Source organism: Protomyctophum parallelum, assembly GCF_964188405.1.
Source record: "Protomyctophum parallelum genome assembly, chromosome: 9".
Classification (NCBI taxonomy): domain Eukaryota; kingdom Metazoa; phylum Chordata; class Actinopteri; order Myctophiformes; family Myctophidae; genus Protomyctophum; species Protomyctophum parallelum.
The window spans coordinates 46938433-46953732 of record NC_139706.1 but is presented as its reverse complement, the minus strand read 5'-3'; the positions used below and the strand labels follow the sequence as shown (position 1 = coordinate 46953732).

Sequence of the window (15300 nt, the reverse complement as noted above, 5' to 3'; positions counted from 1 at the left end):
GGGGGGGGGGGAGAGAGAGAGAGCGAGAGAGAGAGAGAGAGAGAGTGAGAGAGAGAGAGAGGGGGAGAGAGAGAGAGCTCACAGTGTGCTTTTTGCTTGTAGACCGGCTATTTTGTTTTGTGCAGTGCAAAGTTTCACCCGGACGACTTTACAGGTTACACACAGAAAATAGTTGTGACGTAATTTCCTTGAGGAAGATAAACAAACGGAGCTGCAACACAACACAACACTAGTTCTTCTTTAATTACTACTGTATCCCTTTATTAATAACTCTACTACTAAGTTATTATACAGTTCCATGTAACGCGTCGTCGCTGCGTTACTCAAGCGTCGCTGTGTCGCTGGAGGAAACTCATGGAAGACCCAGTGGAAGTTGGTAAGAATAAATAATAACGTCAATCCATCTAATGAATCCACCATTTTATTCTTTATAGAAATGATTAAGTAAAACAAAAGTAATAGTAATTAAAAAAAAACTAAAAACACAAACCCTAATCTGAATCACAGTTGTATACAATAGGACCCCTGAAGGACCCTGCATTTTTTTATTTTTATTGATTGAAATATTTATTAACAGTTTGCAGAATTACAGTACATTTCAAGCACAAACTCAATACAAAGACTGTTAACTGTGAGTGGACGACCCAATTAAGCATTATTTACACTTGTTTACAAGAGGGTCCACCTTGTTCAATTCATCAAAACATTTAGAGACGTACAAATAGACACTTCTATATAGTTAAAGAACAGAACAGGAATTCATCATAAAGGAAGCAAAAAGGGAAAAGAAACATAACAGTGAGGGGAAAATAATTTAGTCCCTTGTTTGTGCCGAATCTGGGTTGTACATGGTTTGTTGCACTCCCTCTGGTGTTGTGGGTGTGGACTTCGTTTACATTAAGGAAGTATTTAGACAGGTACATGGGTATCTTGGTGGTGTATCGAATATTGTGGACCAGACCCATTGCAAGATGCTGTACTCTGTCAATCAATCAATCAATCAATACAACTTTTATAATTAAACATTATACCACCCACGGTATATGGTGGTAAGTTCTGAGCACACTAATGTTAGTAGTTGCACTGCCTATTATTTATTCTTCTATTAATTTATATAATATGCAATATACGTAAACATCATGACTGGTTTGTTGACCGAAAGTTGCTCATATCAACAAAGTCTCTGAGAGAGTGTACACAACCAAATGGACCATTACAGGTCTGTAACTCAGTGTACAAATGGAACCAAATGGAACCAAATGGACCATTACAGGTCTGTAACTCAGTGTACAAATGGAACCAAATGGAACCAAATGGACCATTACAGGTCTGTAACTCAGAGTGTACACATGGAACCAAATGGACCCAAATGGACCATTACAGGTCTGTAACTCAGAGTGTACACATGGAACCAAATGGACCCAAATGGACCATTACAGGTCTGTAACTCAGAGTGTACACATGGAACCAAATGGACCCAAATGGACCATTTCAGGTCTGTAACTCAGAGTGTACACATGGAACATGGAACCTTCATAGTAATGCTGGTTATCTTGTGTTGCATGGTTCCTGTGCAGAGCGGGTAGTAATGCTGGTTATGTTGTGTTGCATAGTTCTGGTTCCTGTGCAGAGCGGGTAGTAATGCTGGTTATGTTGTGTTGCATGGTTCTGGTTCCTGTGCAGAGCGGGCCCGGGCCTTCATAGTAATGCTGGTTATCTTGTGTTGCATGGTTCCTGTGCAGAGCGGGTAGTAATGCTGGTTATGTTGTGTTGCATGGTTCTGGTTCCTGTGCAGAGCGGGCCCGGGCCTTCATAGTAATGCTGGTTATGTTGTGTTGCATGGTTCTGGTTCCTGTGCAGAGCGGGCCCGGGCCTTCTGGTCGTCAGTGGATGTGGAGCAGGTCTTTGACGAGCTGGACGAATGTCTGTGTCACCTCAAGTACAGCATCACACACCGCACCGCTACGGACAGAGGTAAACACACACACATACGCACACGTGCACGCACACACACACATGAATGACTGTCACCTGAAGTACAGCATCACACACCGGACCGCTACGGACAGAGGTAAACGCACACACATACGCACGCACACACACACACACACACATCACACACACACACACATGAATGACTGTCACCTGAAGTACAGCATCACACACCGGACCGCTACGGACAGAGGTAAACACACGCACATACGCACGCACACATGCACGCACGCACACACACACACACATGAATGTCTGTCACCTGACGTACAGCATCACAAAATAAATACTAAACTACAATGACTAAATCTAAGACTAAACACACTGACAAATAAAAACTAGACTACATTGTTGGGGATGGATTAGTGGAAAAGAGATCCAGTAGAACTAAAAGGACATTAAAGTCATCTTATGCCTGGTTGTGTGCTGAAAAGAGTCGATCTACAAGCATCACAACGTGCCGCAGCGCGACGCGTTGTGAGCTTACAGATCGGCCAATTTTCAGCATTCCATACATATCGGCCATTACGACCCCCTCGAGGCAACGCCCATGTGTCAGTCGACAAAATCAACTGCAGATTTAGTCGACTACAATCTTACGACTTTTAGTCCACTAAAACTAGACTCACGCTTAGACATTTCAGGTGACAAAACACGTGACTAAAACGAAATGCAGTTTCATTCAAAAGAAAAGACTATGGTTTATCCAATATATTACGGTTTAATGATTTATCTTATTTAATGTTGGAAACTGAAAATGTCTAATTGTATTCTCTGCAGCTGTTTGGTCTTGTGGCCATAAGGACTCTGTCATTGTTTACTTGTTACCAATCTAAGTGCCCTTATTTTATTATACTGTATTTATATATGTATGTACTGTATGTTTTTGTTTTAGTTTTGTCTGTTTTTCATTTTAAGTCATTGTATTGTCTGTATTATGTATTGTTTTGTTGTATTGTCCGTTTGTAAAAAAAAAATGAAAAATGCAATAAATATATTGTTAAAAGAAAAGAAAAAAAGACTATGACTAAACTATATATTTTTTAAATTTTGCTGTGTCGTTAACAGAATACCTTCGTGCTCTGGCTGCCATCACGCTACTGGGCATCGAAGCAACCAGCGGAGCAGAACCCGCTCAGAACCGCTCTACCATCTACCCTGTTGTCGTCAGGACCGGTACCTGTCTGTCTGTCTGTCTGTCTGTCTGTCTGTCTGTCTGTCTGTCTGTCTGTCTGTCTGTCTGTCTGTCTGTCTGTCTGTCTGTCTGTCTGTCCGTCCGTCCGTCCGTCCGTCCGTCCGTCCGTCCGTCCGTCCGTCCGTCCGTCCGTCCGTCCGTCCGTCCGTCCGTCCGTCCGTCCGTCCGTCCGTCCGTCCGTCCGTCCGTCCGTCCGCTCGCTCTACCATCTACCCTGTTGTCGTCAGGACCGGTGTCTGTCTGTCTGTCTGTCTGTCTGTCTGTCTGCATATACTGTAGCCTAATGGCAGACCTTTATTAAGAAGTTATCTGGAGCCATCTGCTGGTGAAATTGAGAATGACATGTTTGTTCAAGTGAAGACCCTAGGTGTATAGTTTCCCAGACGTTTTTGGGCATGCAGAGGGCCCCATTGACAATGCAAGGGGAATTCAGGTCGAATGTCCGCTAAATCTTGGCCCCACAGCCCACACTTTTCAATATTTGCCATTCTTTGTCTTGTTGTAGTTGGAGCGTCTCGGGCGAAGGACGAAGGACTGTCTTCCTCTTCTCCCCTCTCTCCCGTCCTGCTGACCAATGGCCTGCCGGAGCCTCGCTCGCCCCCCGTCGACCACAACGAAGAGGCGGAGCCTCCGCTGTCTCGGCTGCTTCCTCCGTACCGACCGCACGACTGCAGCCCGGTACGGTCCGGTCCCTTTTCTCAGTCCGCGAGCCAGAGCTCCCGAATTGTAACGTCGTTAATTATGAATTGAGTGGGCAAAACCATACCTATTTATTAAAGAGATGTATAGCAGTGGTTCCCAAAGTGTGGTCCGGGGACCCCCAGGGGTCCTTGAGGGAGTTCCAAGGGGGTACCCAGCTAAATGATAGTTTGGAACCAAATTGACCCTTATTTATTTATTCATTTATTTTATGTATTTATTTATTTGACAGGGACAACGCTCATTAATCAACATCAAACAGTTTTCACATCAATGTAAATGGGCCAGAGTTAGCCAAAGCTAAATTTCATCTGTAGTCCCTGGGCAGGCTCTTAAAAAGTAAATGATAAAAGAAAGACAGAGTGTAGGGCGCCTGCACACAACACCATGCGTTGATGCCATGTGTGCATATGTGCAGGCACCCACCACCACGTCCATACAAAACACAGTACAACAGATAAAAGAAAGACAAAGTGTAGGGCGCCTGCACATGGGTCTGTTAACTCTGAGAGTGTACAAATGGGTCCATTTGGTTCCATTTGTACACACGTGGGGGGAGAACTGTAACCTCCTCTCCTGTGTGTCTCAGGCCTGTGTGTCCTCGGCAGTCAGCGGTGTGTCTCTGTGGGGGGAGAACCCCCTCCGGCTCCCGGAGTCCTGCGGCTTCAAGAGGCTGGTCGGCTCGCATCCTGTGGCCGGGGCGTCGGCGCAGGAAGGGGAGGAGCTAGACGACGACGATGACGGTAGGGGCTGAAACAAACGCGAAAAGCTGGGTCGTTTTCTATACTATATAGACCGGCCAGCGCAAAACCACGATCTACAAGCTCGTAGTGCGGCACCGAGTTCCTGGAACTACATATTTTCAGACGGGGGTCGGCGGCCAATTATATAACATTTTTGGGGTCCTTGACATGAAATAGTTTTGAGCACCGCTGACAGAAACAGGGTTTACAGAAAACTGTCATGATTTAGAAAGACGTTTTGTTGAATCGAGCTCAGGTCTAAATGGGTTAAAATGGCAAATATCTATCTCTATTTTTTGCCAAAGATAGATAGAAATTTACTGTGAAATATACTTTAGTACCCAAAGATGCTTTACATGGGGGGCAGAGGTAGCAACAAAGTAAAAACAACTTTATTAGGAAAAATAAACTACCACTAAAAGCTAAAAGGGATAAAAACTGTGAAAAATGTGTGCGTGTGTGTGTGTGTGTGTGGGGGGGGGGGGGGGAGGGGGGCAGGGGCGGAGAGGCAGGGGGGGTGCGCTGCCCGCTCTAGTGTAGAAACTAACAATAATTATTTTCAAAACTAATTATTTGGCCGATTATTTCAACGATTAATCAGTTGTTATGGCACTCATTTAGCTATCACCTTATAAATTTATAACTAACAAAAAGTATTTAGATGATTCATTAATTTAACCCATTTTGATCGGGAACCCCTTTTGGTGGTTACATACATTATGTTATAATTTAGCTATTGAAAATTTTTATTTTTGAAAAATCGTTAAAATGTGCCTCAAATCTTTCAGAAAGTTTTCATGATTTAGAAGATGTGTGATATTATACTATCTTCAGACTGTTATGTGTGATATTATGCTATCTTCAGATTGTTATGTGTGATATTATACTATCTTCAGACTGTTATGTGTGATATTATACTATCTTCAGACTGTTATGTGTGATATTATACTATCTTCAGACTGTTATGTGTGATATTATACTATCTTCAGATTGTAAGGTTAGAGAGATATGATGTCTCACTCCTCTTTAGCTCAGTCACATTTAAAGGACAAATTTAGTTTTTTTTTCAACCAAGTTTCATATTTTAGGTTGTTATTAGAGAAAGTAAAAGGTGAATGTTATTTTTTTTTAATTTTGCTTTCTTTTGTTTTAGGGATTTTAGCTCTTTTTGACAGGTGGGCGGGGGCATTCGAGTATGGGGCTAAATATGTATTTTTTTACAACATTGTATGGTGATTTATTATTTTATTATTTACTATAGTCCTAATAAGCCCCAGGAAATTACATCTGGCCACAGAAGATCACAGGATCTACTGAATGTGAAGGTAGCCTACTGGGGGAAGGCTTATACTGTGTGTATAGGCTCAATATGTCAGTTTGTCACATTCAATAGATCTCTGTGATCTTTTGTGGCCAGATGTAATTTCTTTGGGTCTAGTAGGACTATAGTAAATAATAAAAAATGAAATCGCCATAAAATGTTGTAAAAAATACATATTTAGCCCCATGCTCGAATGCCCCCGCCCCCCTGTCAAAAACTGCTAAAATCCCTAAAACGAAAGAAAGCAGCAAATGAAAGAAAATGAACACTCACCTTTTACTTTCTGTAATAACAACCTGAAACATGAACCTTGATTGGAAAAAACTAAAGTTGTCCTTTAACACTGGGAAAACGGAGGGGAAAGGAACTGGTTGGAATAACGTGTTCCTTCCACACGCTACGTCCAACCAGGGAAACTCCCCCCTGTCAGGTGTAAAGGAGCAACTTGGACACTCAGGCATGAAGGAAGCATGAGTTCAAGTCCGTTGCTCTCCCCTTGTCCCCATATATGGGGACTAGGTTGGTCTCCCCTTGTCCCCCATATATGGGGACTAGGTTGGTGGAGGGTGTGTAGAGCCCAGGATCACATTAGATGATTGACACAGGGGTGAAAAATGGGTTACAAAATCGTGGGATAAAAAATATATAAAACAAAAAAAACACTGGGAAAACTGTGGTCAAGTGGAAAAACACCAGATTCGATTTAACGACGACTAAATTAGTTTGCAAACCAATTAGAATAATGTATTAATTAGCAGTTTGCTCGTTGCAGTCCTCGAGGAGGAGAACGAGGACGAGCCGGAGGCCGCGGGCGTTGGGGGCGTGGTCTACAGAGCGCCGTGCGGCGCCCGCCTGCACGACCACCACGACGTGATGCGCTTCCTGCTCGTGACGGACAGTTTCCACGTGCTGCAGGTAGGTCTGTGCTGCAGGTATAGGTCTGTGCTGCAGGTAGTAGGTCTGTGCTGCAGGTAGGTCTGTGCTGCAGGTAGGTCTGTGAGTTTAACCCACTAATATAACTAGTGTCCTTCCCTGTTGCCCAGGTGGATTTCTTCAGCTTCAACCGGGCCGTTGGATTGGACCCTCCTCGGCTGGCGAGCGTGGCCCGTCCCCCGGAGAAGGACCTGAGCCAGGTACAGTACAGTACAGTACAGTACAGTACAGTACAGTACAGTAGTATTGTTTTGTAGTAATCAGGATGATATCATCGTTACGTCATGTTGTAGTATTGTTTTGTAGTCGACAGGCAGGGACAACAGGCGGCAACTTTATTGAGGGAAAAGGAAGGTTCCTTATCGTTTGGAACCTTATCGTTTGACAGTCCTTGTAAAACCTCAAAAACTGTCCATTGTTTTGCGGTGAAAACAACAACCAGGGCCTGGAGCCCACTGTGTGTGTGTGTGTGTGTGTGTGTGTGTGTGTGTGTGACACAACCAGGGCCTGGAGCCCACGGCGGTGGAGCTGTGTCCGGCGGCCGACGGCTCGCGGCCCGCCGACTTCCGCTACCGCAAGGACCGCTGGCCGCACGGCTGCTTCCTGGGCCGCGGGCCGCGCCTCTACCGCGCCTGCTGCGACTGCGCCGACGGCTGCGCAGACGCCCGGACCTGCGCCTGCGCGGCCCTGACCACCGGAGGGAGCCGCTACTCTCACAACAGGCTGACCGCGCCCATCCCCGAAGGGTAAGGGTCTGTCTGTCTGTCTGTCTGTCTGTCTGTCTGTCTGTCTGTCTGTCTGTCTGTCTGTCTGTGTCTGTCTGTCTGTCTGTCTGTCTGTCTGTCTGTCTGTCTGTCTGTCTGCCTGCCTGTCTGTCATCCATCCGAGTAGCCTATACCAACTTTGATGAGGCAGTGTTTTTTTCTGAAAGAATGTATATTCTTCATTGAATATATTTTCCGTCCACACACGATTTTCAGCGACGATCTTTAGCTGAACATGTGCAGATCTACAAGCAGTGCCACGCTACATACGACCTTGGGAAGATCTGCTAAGTTTAACCCATTCTGACCTGAGATCAGATTCTAAAAAATTCTCTGTTTGAAAATGACAGTTTTCTAGAAAAAGCTATGTTTCTACGTCAGTCGTTCTTTCGATTTTTTCAAAAATAGCAGACCTACAAGCTCGTAGCGCGCCACTATGAGCTTGTAGATCTGCTATTTTTCAATAGCTAAAGCATATAACATAATGCTAACACCAAAAGGGGTTCCCGCCCCCAAAATGGGTTAAAAAAAGGATGGTTAAAGTCGTTCAAAGCTAAGGTGACACAGATGCGTCCTCAGGTCTATAGTAAGTGTGTGTGTGCGTGCGTGTGTGCGTGTGTGCGTGCATCTCCATGACAGTGTGTATGAGTGTGGGCCGTGGTGCGGCTGCGTGCGGTCCCGCTGTCAGAACCGGCTGGTCCAGAGAGGCCTGACGGTCCGCCTCCAGGTCTTCCAGACGGCCCAGAGGGGCTGGGGGGTGCGCTGCAAGGACACCCTGGACACCGGAACCTTCATCTGCACCTACGCAGGTATATATCTGGAACCTTCATCTGCACCTACGCAGGTATTATACCTGTCTGTCTGTCTGTCTGTGTCTGTGTCTGTGTCTGTGTCTGTGTCTGTGTCTCTGTCTGTCTGTCTGTCTGTCTGACTGTCTGACCGTCTGACCGTCTGTCTGTCTGTCTGTCTGTATGTATCTGGGTCTGTCTGTCCTCATGAATGCATCTCCATCCCTTCGTTTTCTCTCTCTCTCTCTCTCTCTCTCTCTCTCTCTCTCTCTCTCTCTCTCTCTCTTTCTCTCTCTCTCTCTCTCTCTCTCTCTCTCTCTCTCTCTATCTCTCTCTCTCTCCCTCCCTATAGGTCTAGCGTTTCTGAGGGGGCGGGACCCGGACAAAGCCCCGCCCCTGAAGCAGGCGAGGAGGGGGGCGGAGCTCCCGTGGGGGGACGACGAGGTGGAGGTGGTCACGGAGTGGCTGGCGCCGGCGGCGGCGACGAGGCCCACCTCACCCCCGCTCCACGTCCCCGTCATCATCCAGAGACCCTCGGAGACCGCCGCGCAGGTTGGGATGAGACGCCGTTTATATACTTTAGCTGTTGAAGAATAGCAGATCTACAAGCTCGTACAGCACGGCTTGTAGGCAGTGTTGTTTTCGTTGACTAACCTTTTTCCACTGAAGAAAACTAAATGAAAACTAACCCATGATGACTAAAACTAAGACTAAATACACTGACAATTTCGTCGACAAATAAAAACTAGACTAAAATGTTAGGAAGGGACTAGTGGACAAGAGATCCAGTATAAGTCATTTTACACTTGGTTGCATGCTGAAAATAGCCGATCTAAAAGCTCACGCTGCGACGCGTTGTGAGCTTGTAGATTGGCTATTTTCAGCAAGTGTAAAAACAGTCCTTACGACAGCATCAATGCCCACCAAAATACATTTTAGTCGACTAAATCAACTGTAGATTTAGTCGACTAAAATCTCATGACATTTAGTCGACTAAAACTAGACTAACACCAACACATTCCAGGTGACTAAAATGTGACTAAAACTAAATGAAAACTATTCAAAAGACTATGACTAAAACTAAAATCAAAATTTGCTGCCAAAAACAACACTGGTTTATACTTATACTGTTGAAAAATAGCAGATCTACAAGCTCGTAGCACAGCTTGTAGGTCTGCTAATGATTTTTCAGACACGTGCGTTTGTGCATGCGCCCGTGTATAGGTTGTTTTGAACCAGGGGGGCAGTCAGACAGATATTTCGTGAAGCCACTAAGGAAATCGGGACTTCCTGAAAGTTCATATAATGGCCTGTTGTGGCGCTGTCTGTCATTGGGCCCAACTTCACCTAGACTGTATTACCTTAATAAACATGGTCATGAATACTTTCTGCTTCCAGTCACTAGTTTAAAGTCTCATTTCTCATGTCATAATATTCTTTTTGGAAAATTATTTATTAAAAGAATGACCATAAAGTCGCGTGTGTTCTGAGGGGCGTGGCTACCGTTACAGTCTATGATCGGGAGCCACCCCCCCGTTCGAGTCAAAATAAAAACCAACGAAGAGTAAGGGGGGGAAGTCCCGCCTCATTGTCTGGGCCAGCCAATGGGCCAGCTGGGCCCAAACGGATCTAGAAAGATGGCGATTTACAATGCAAGGACTGACAGGCTTCATCTTACGTCCGTATCAGACCCGGAGAACGCTTTGTCCATATTTTTTTACAGTCTATGTTTTGAACACAAATGTTCTCTTCTGGAGGTCCGTGACACACAATATTATTTTCATATAGGGGTCCGCGGTATATAGGTCAAAATAGATACAATTTTGGGGGTCCTTGGCAGCAGAAAGAAGTTTCAGAACTACTGATTTTAAGGCATTTGTAGAATGAGCCTCGAGTATTAAAACTCTTTCAGCGCCACCTGGTGGTCACCAGTTTAGGCTCTGAGTGCCAATTCTCCCATTATAAAGAACGAAAGAATTTGTAATTCTATTATGCATGTCTTGACGTTTATGGCTACTAAACAGTTTTTAAAATGTTGGTTCATAAGCAGTTATCAATGAAATGATCCCATGACCCCGTGACATGATTCTTCTTCTCTTCGGTCTCAGACACGCGGCACCGTGGCCGACCAATCGGGGCAGGAGACGGCCGTGTCTGCGGGACCGCTGAAGCCAATCAGAGCGGAGGACATGTACTTCCTGGACGCCACCAAGGAAGGAAACGTGGGCCGGTTCATCAATGTGAGGAACCTCTTAATTATTAAACCTTAATTCACGCGGGCACGGGTCATCAATGTGAGGAACCTCTTAATTAAACCTTAATTCACGTGGGCACGGTTCACGGGTCACGAGGCAACGTTAGCATTCACCGGTCAAGCGTTTAGCAGACGCTCTCTATCCAGATGGACTTCCAGTAAGCGAGGTTAAAGGAGAATTCCATGCTAGAAGGCTTTCTTACCTTTCTTACCTGTCTTTGTACAGTAGTCGTTACGTCCCCACCAAAGAGGTCTAGGTGTCTTTTTTGTGCAAAAACTCCTTATTGGCTATTTCCCCTACCATAAGCCCTCAATGAATTGAATGGGGCTATGGGGTGTTGTGCTAATTCGCTTATTACCATCGAAATAAGTAGTAAAGTGTGCCGCTTGGGATATTATTTACATTATGAAGAGAGGATATATAGAAAAATATATATCATTTTGAGCGATGGGAATAAGCGAATTAGCACAACACCCCATAGCCCCATTTAATGCAATGCAATTCATTTAGGGCTTATGGTAGGGGAAATAGCCAATAAGGAGCGTTTGCACAAAATAACACCTGGACCTCTTTGGTGGGGATGTAACAACTACAAAGAAAGGTAAGAAAGCCTTCTAGTATGGAATTCTCCTTTAACGCATGCATCGAATGCAGAGAGACGGTATGGTGCATCAGTAAACCAGTATTAAGCCAGTAACAGCAATCATGAACTCTATCCATCACAGTCTTTGGCAACCAGTTGCGCCGTGCCCCATGAGAGACACTTTTTTAAATAACCATAACTTGCTCAATTTTCAACCGCTTTTCAAACGGTTTGATTTGTTATAAACGTCAGAGACATCCGCACGTATATGCTTTTATAGGACGTTCATATAAAAAAATAACATGAAGCAGAATCAGATAAGTATCCTGAATCATAGCCACGTTGATAACGTTTGTAATAAACCAACCCGTTTGTAAATCAGTCAAGATTTGAGCATACAACATACAACATACATTTGAGCAGAATATTTGAGCAACATACAACATACAACATACATTTGAGCAGAATATTTGAGCATACAACATACATTTGAGCAGAATATTTGAGCATACAACAACATACTGTACTGTAGCCCCTCAGCAAGATGGCCGCCGGGTGAACTATGTCAGAGCCATTCAGCAAACCAGTTTTCACGTCATGGCATATATAAGCACCACATAGAGGGGCGAACATACCGACAGTGCAACCGGTGCAACGCAGGGTTTCCACCGACTGCGTCGTCTTCATCAGGCAAATAATGATATTTGCCTGATGAAGACCTATAGTCGGTCGAAACGTTGCAATTTGTTCCCTTAAAATAAAGTAAGTCTCTGAGGATGTTCTCTCTCTTCGTTGATGTTGGCCTGAAATCCAGCACCTGGCCTGAATATAGGCATTGAGATGTGCACACAACCTTCTCTGTGAACTTCACCATGAATAAGACATGGCTGAAAGACCATAGCACGGGCTAATTGATTGATTGATTGATTAATATGTGGCAGTCAGTTGTTGGCTTTTGACGTGTGTGTGTGTGTGTGTGTGTGTGTGTGTGTATGTGTGTGTGTGTGCGTGCGTGCGCGTGTGTCTGTCTGCAGCAAACCTGTGATCCGAACCTGTTCGTCCAGAACGTTTTCACAGACACACACGACCCGGGCTACCCTGTGATCTGCTTCTTTACCAACAGGTAAAAGTTTCACCTGTGTGCGTGTGCACGTGTGCGTGCTTTTTACCGTGAAACACACGTGTGCGCCGCGCGCACACACACACACACACACACACACACACACACACGTTTGTAGTGATGGACATGGATATTTGAGGACATATTTTCACGATTTTTCATCTACAAGGTCCTTGTAGAGCTGCTATTTTTCAATAGCTAAAGTATAACATAATGATTAAAACATCAAAAGGGGTTTAACAACGTGGCGCGTTGTTTCCCCAGGGTGTTGGAGGCGGGGACAGAGCTGACCTGGAAGTATTCCCCTGACACAGGAAGTACACCTTCGGACCAGGAAGTGGCGTGCCAGTGCGGGAGCGATGGTTGCCGTGCGAAGCTGCTCTCACAGACGGAGGCTGTGTAGCGGTGGGGTCAGCGACGTTACATTAACACATTCAGACCGCACGCCGTGTGGGAACGTCAGAACTAATCCAACCGACGGGTTGCTAGGACATTTTCATTGATGTCAAACGAGAGAAAAATATTCAGTTTTTTTAGTTGGCCTCCAAGGCCACCATACTCTTCGCTCTTCGCACATCCGTGTTCCCGGTCACTTCCCCGTTTACCGCTGCAGAAAGAATGCCTCGTATCTCCTAATCTAGGGAGTTCTCCATGGTTTTGATCACTTGATCAGACTAAGCTCTGCATTTCTGACTTCTGACCTGCCTCTCGTTCAAAATATGAACACGAGGGATTATTTTTTGCGATTTCTTTTTTATCGTAACGAGAGCGAGGTAAGCAAGCTAAAATGTGTCTCCGTTTGTTTTCCGGAACGGAAGAGGGGGGGTGGCTTTACAGAGTAAAAGCGGCCATATCTTCCTGGCACCCCGAGCTTCTATTTTGAAAGAAATCCCGGCACTGATTGTGTTTAATGTTACGGTCAGTGTTGAAACATCACAATGCTGTAATTAAGGTGCTATAAGTGATTAGTTTAGTTAAAACAAAATGTTTTTTTTTTTGTTAAAAAAAAGTTTTATTTCCATATTCGTAACCACTGTAATAATTACTCTTAAAGGACCACTTCTTATCTTCATAAAATACATTTTTTTTTAATTTTCTACTCAATCTGTGTCTCATAGGCGGGCTGTGGGACAGTTCAGAAACCCGTCCACCAGTAATGTCATTGTTAGCCAGATTTATTTTTATAACAAGATTTGTATTATCGTGAGAATGATGGCTTCCATTTTCGCATTGCAACTTTTCAGCAATAGAAACTAGAAAGCCTCCGGTTTCTATTTGCTTGGATTCCCCCCCATCGATGGTGTCACTGGTGGACGGGTTTCTGAACTGCCCACCGCCCTCCTATGAGACACAGACAGGTTTCTGAACTGCCCACTGCCCTCCTATGAGACACAGACAGGTTTCTGAACTGCCCACTGCCCTCCTATGAGACACAGACAGGTTTCTGAACTTCCCACCGCCCTCCTATGAGACAGACAGGTTTCTGAACTGCCCACAGCCCTCCTATGAGACACAGACAGGTTTCTGAACTGCCCACCGCCCTCCTATGAGACACAGACAGGTTTCTGAACTGCCCACCGCCCTCCTATGAGACACAGACAGGTTTCTGAACTGCCCACCGCCCTGACTGAGACACTGAGACACAGATAGGTTTCTGAACTGCCCACCACCCTCCTATGAGACACAGACATGTTTCTGAACTGCCCACAGCCCTCCTATGAGACACAGACATGTTTCTGAACTGCCCACCGCCCTCCTATGAGACACAGACAGGTTTCTGAACTGCCCACCGCCCTGACTGAGACACTGAGACACAGATAGGTTTCTGAGCTGCCCACCACCCTCCTATGAGACACAGACATGTTTCTGAACTGCCCACCACCCTCCTATGAGACACAGACAGGTTTCTGAACTGCCCACAGCCCTACTATGAGACACAGACAGGTTTCTGAACTGCCCACCGCCATACTATGAGACACAGACAGGTTTCTGAACTGCCCACAGCCCTACTATGAGACACAGACAGGTTTCTGAACTGCCCACTGCCCTTCTATGAGACACAGACAGGTTTCTGAACTGCCCACTGCCCTACTATGAGACACAGACAGGTTTCTGAACTGCCCACTGCCCTCCTATGAGACACAGACAGGTTTCTGAACTGCCCACTGCCCTTCTATGAGACACAGACAGGTTTCTGAACTGCCCACTGCCCTACTATGAGACACAGACATGTTTCTGAACTGCCCACTGCCCTCCTATGAGACACAGACAGGTTTCTGAACTGCCCACAGCCCTACTATGAGACACAGACAGGTTTCTGAACTGCCCACCGCCCTACTATGAGACACAGACAGGTTTCTGAACTGCCCACTGCCCTACTATGAGACACAGACAGGTTTCTGAACTGCCCACCGCCCTCACTGAGACACTGAGACGAGTAGAAAACAATTGTGGCATTTTATCATGAACATTAATTAAGTGGTCCTTTAAGAGCAGCACCATTTCAAAGCTTTTTTTGTAAGGACTCAGAGTAATGTATGTATGTTTTGAAATTCAAGCAGTTATACTAAAATGTATGTTAAAATATTCTAATGGCTGAAATCTCATAATCTAATGAGTTACCCAACAGAATTTGTTAGTATATGAATATGTTAGTATTGACATGTTTGTTCGTTTTTTTTTTACTATTGAAACGTTTCATCGCTGTACTTTGTAATAAAACTTGCAAAGAAAAAGCACTGTGTACTGATGTGACATTTATGTCAGTGGTTCCCAAAGTGGGGTCTGGGGACCCCTAGGGGTCCCTGAGAGAGTTCTAGGGGGTCCCCAAATGGACCCTTATTTGGATGAAATCAAGAAAATGCCAGTGTGGACAACTCGTCAGAGGTAAATAAATCAATGTGAAAA

General features: G+C 45.1%; 1 protein-coding gene across 1 annotated transcript; it reads left to right on the top strand.

The window, feature by feature from the left end:
- Positions 1–208: 208 nt before the first annotated feature.
- Positions 209–14846, top strand: setdb2 (SET domain bifurcated histone lysine methyltransferase 2). Its single transcript, XM_083773421.1, has 14 exons — positions 209–376; positions 1861–1974; positions 3061–3168; positions 3693–3865; positions 4476–4629; positions 6723–6865; positions 6994–7083; positions 7388–7629; positions 8287–8456; positions 8788–8987; positions 10544–10675; positions 12308–12396; positions 12658–13751; positions 13996–14846. The coding sequence occupies exons 1-13, from the start codon at positions 355–357 to the stop codon at positions 12794–12796; spliced, it is 1776 nt and encodes a 591-aa protein (XP_083629547.1). The 5' UTR covers positions 209–354; the 3' UTR covers positions 12797–13751; positions 13996–14846.
- Positions 14847–15300: the final 454 nt, after the last annotated feature.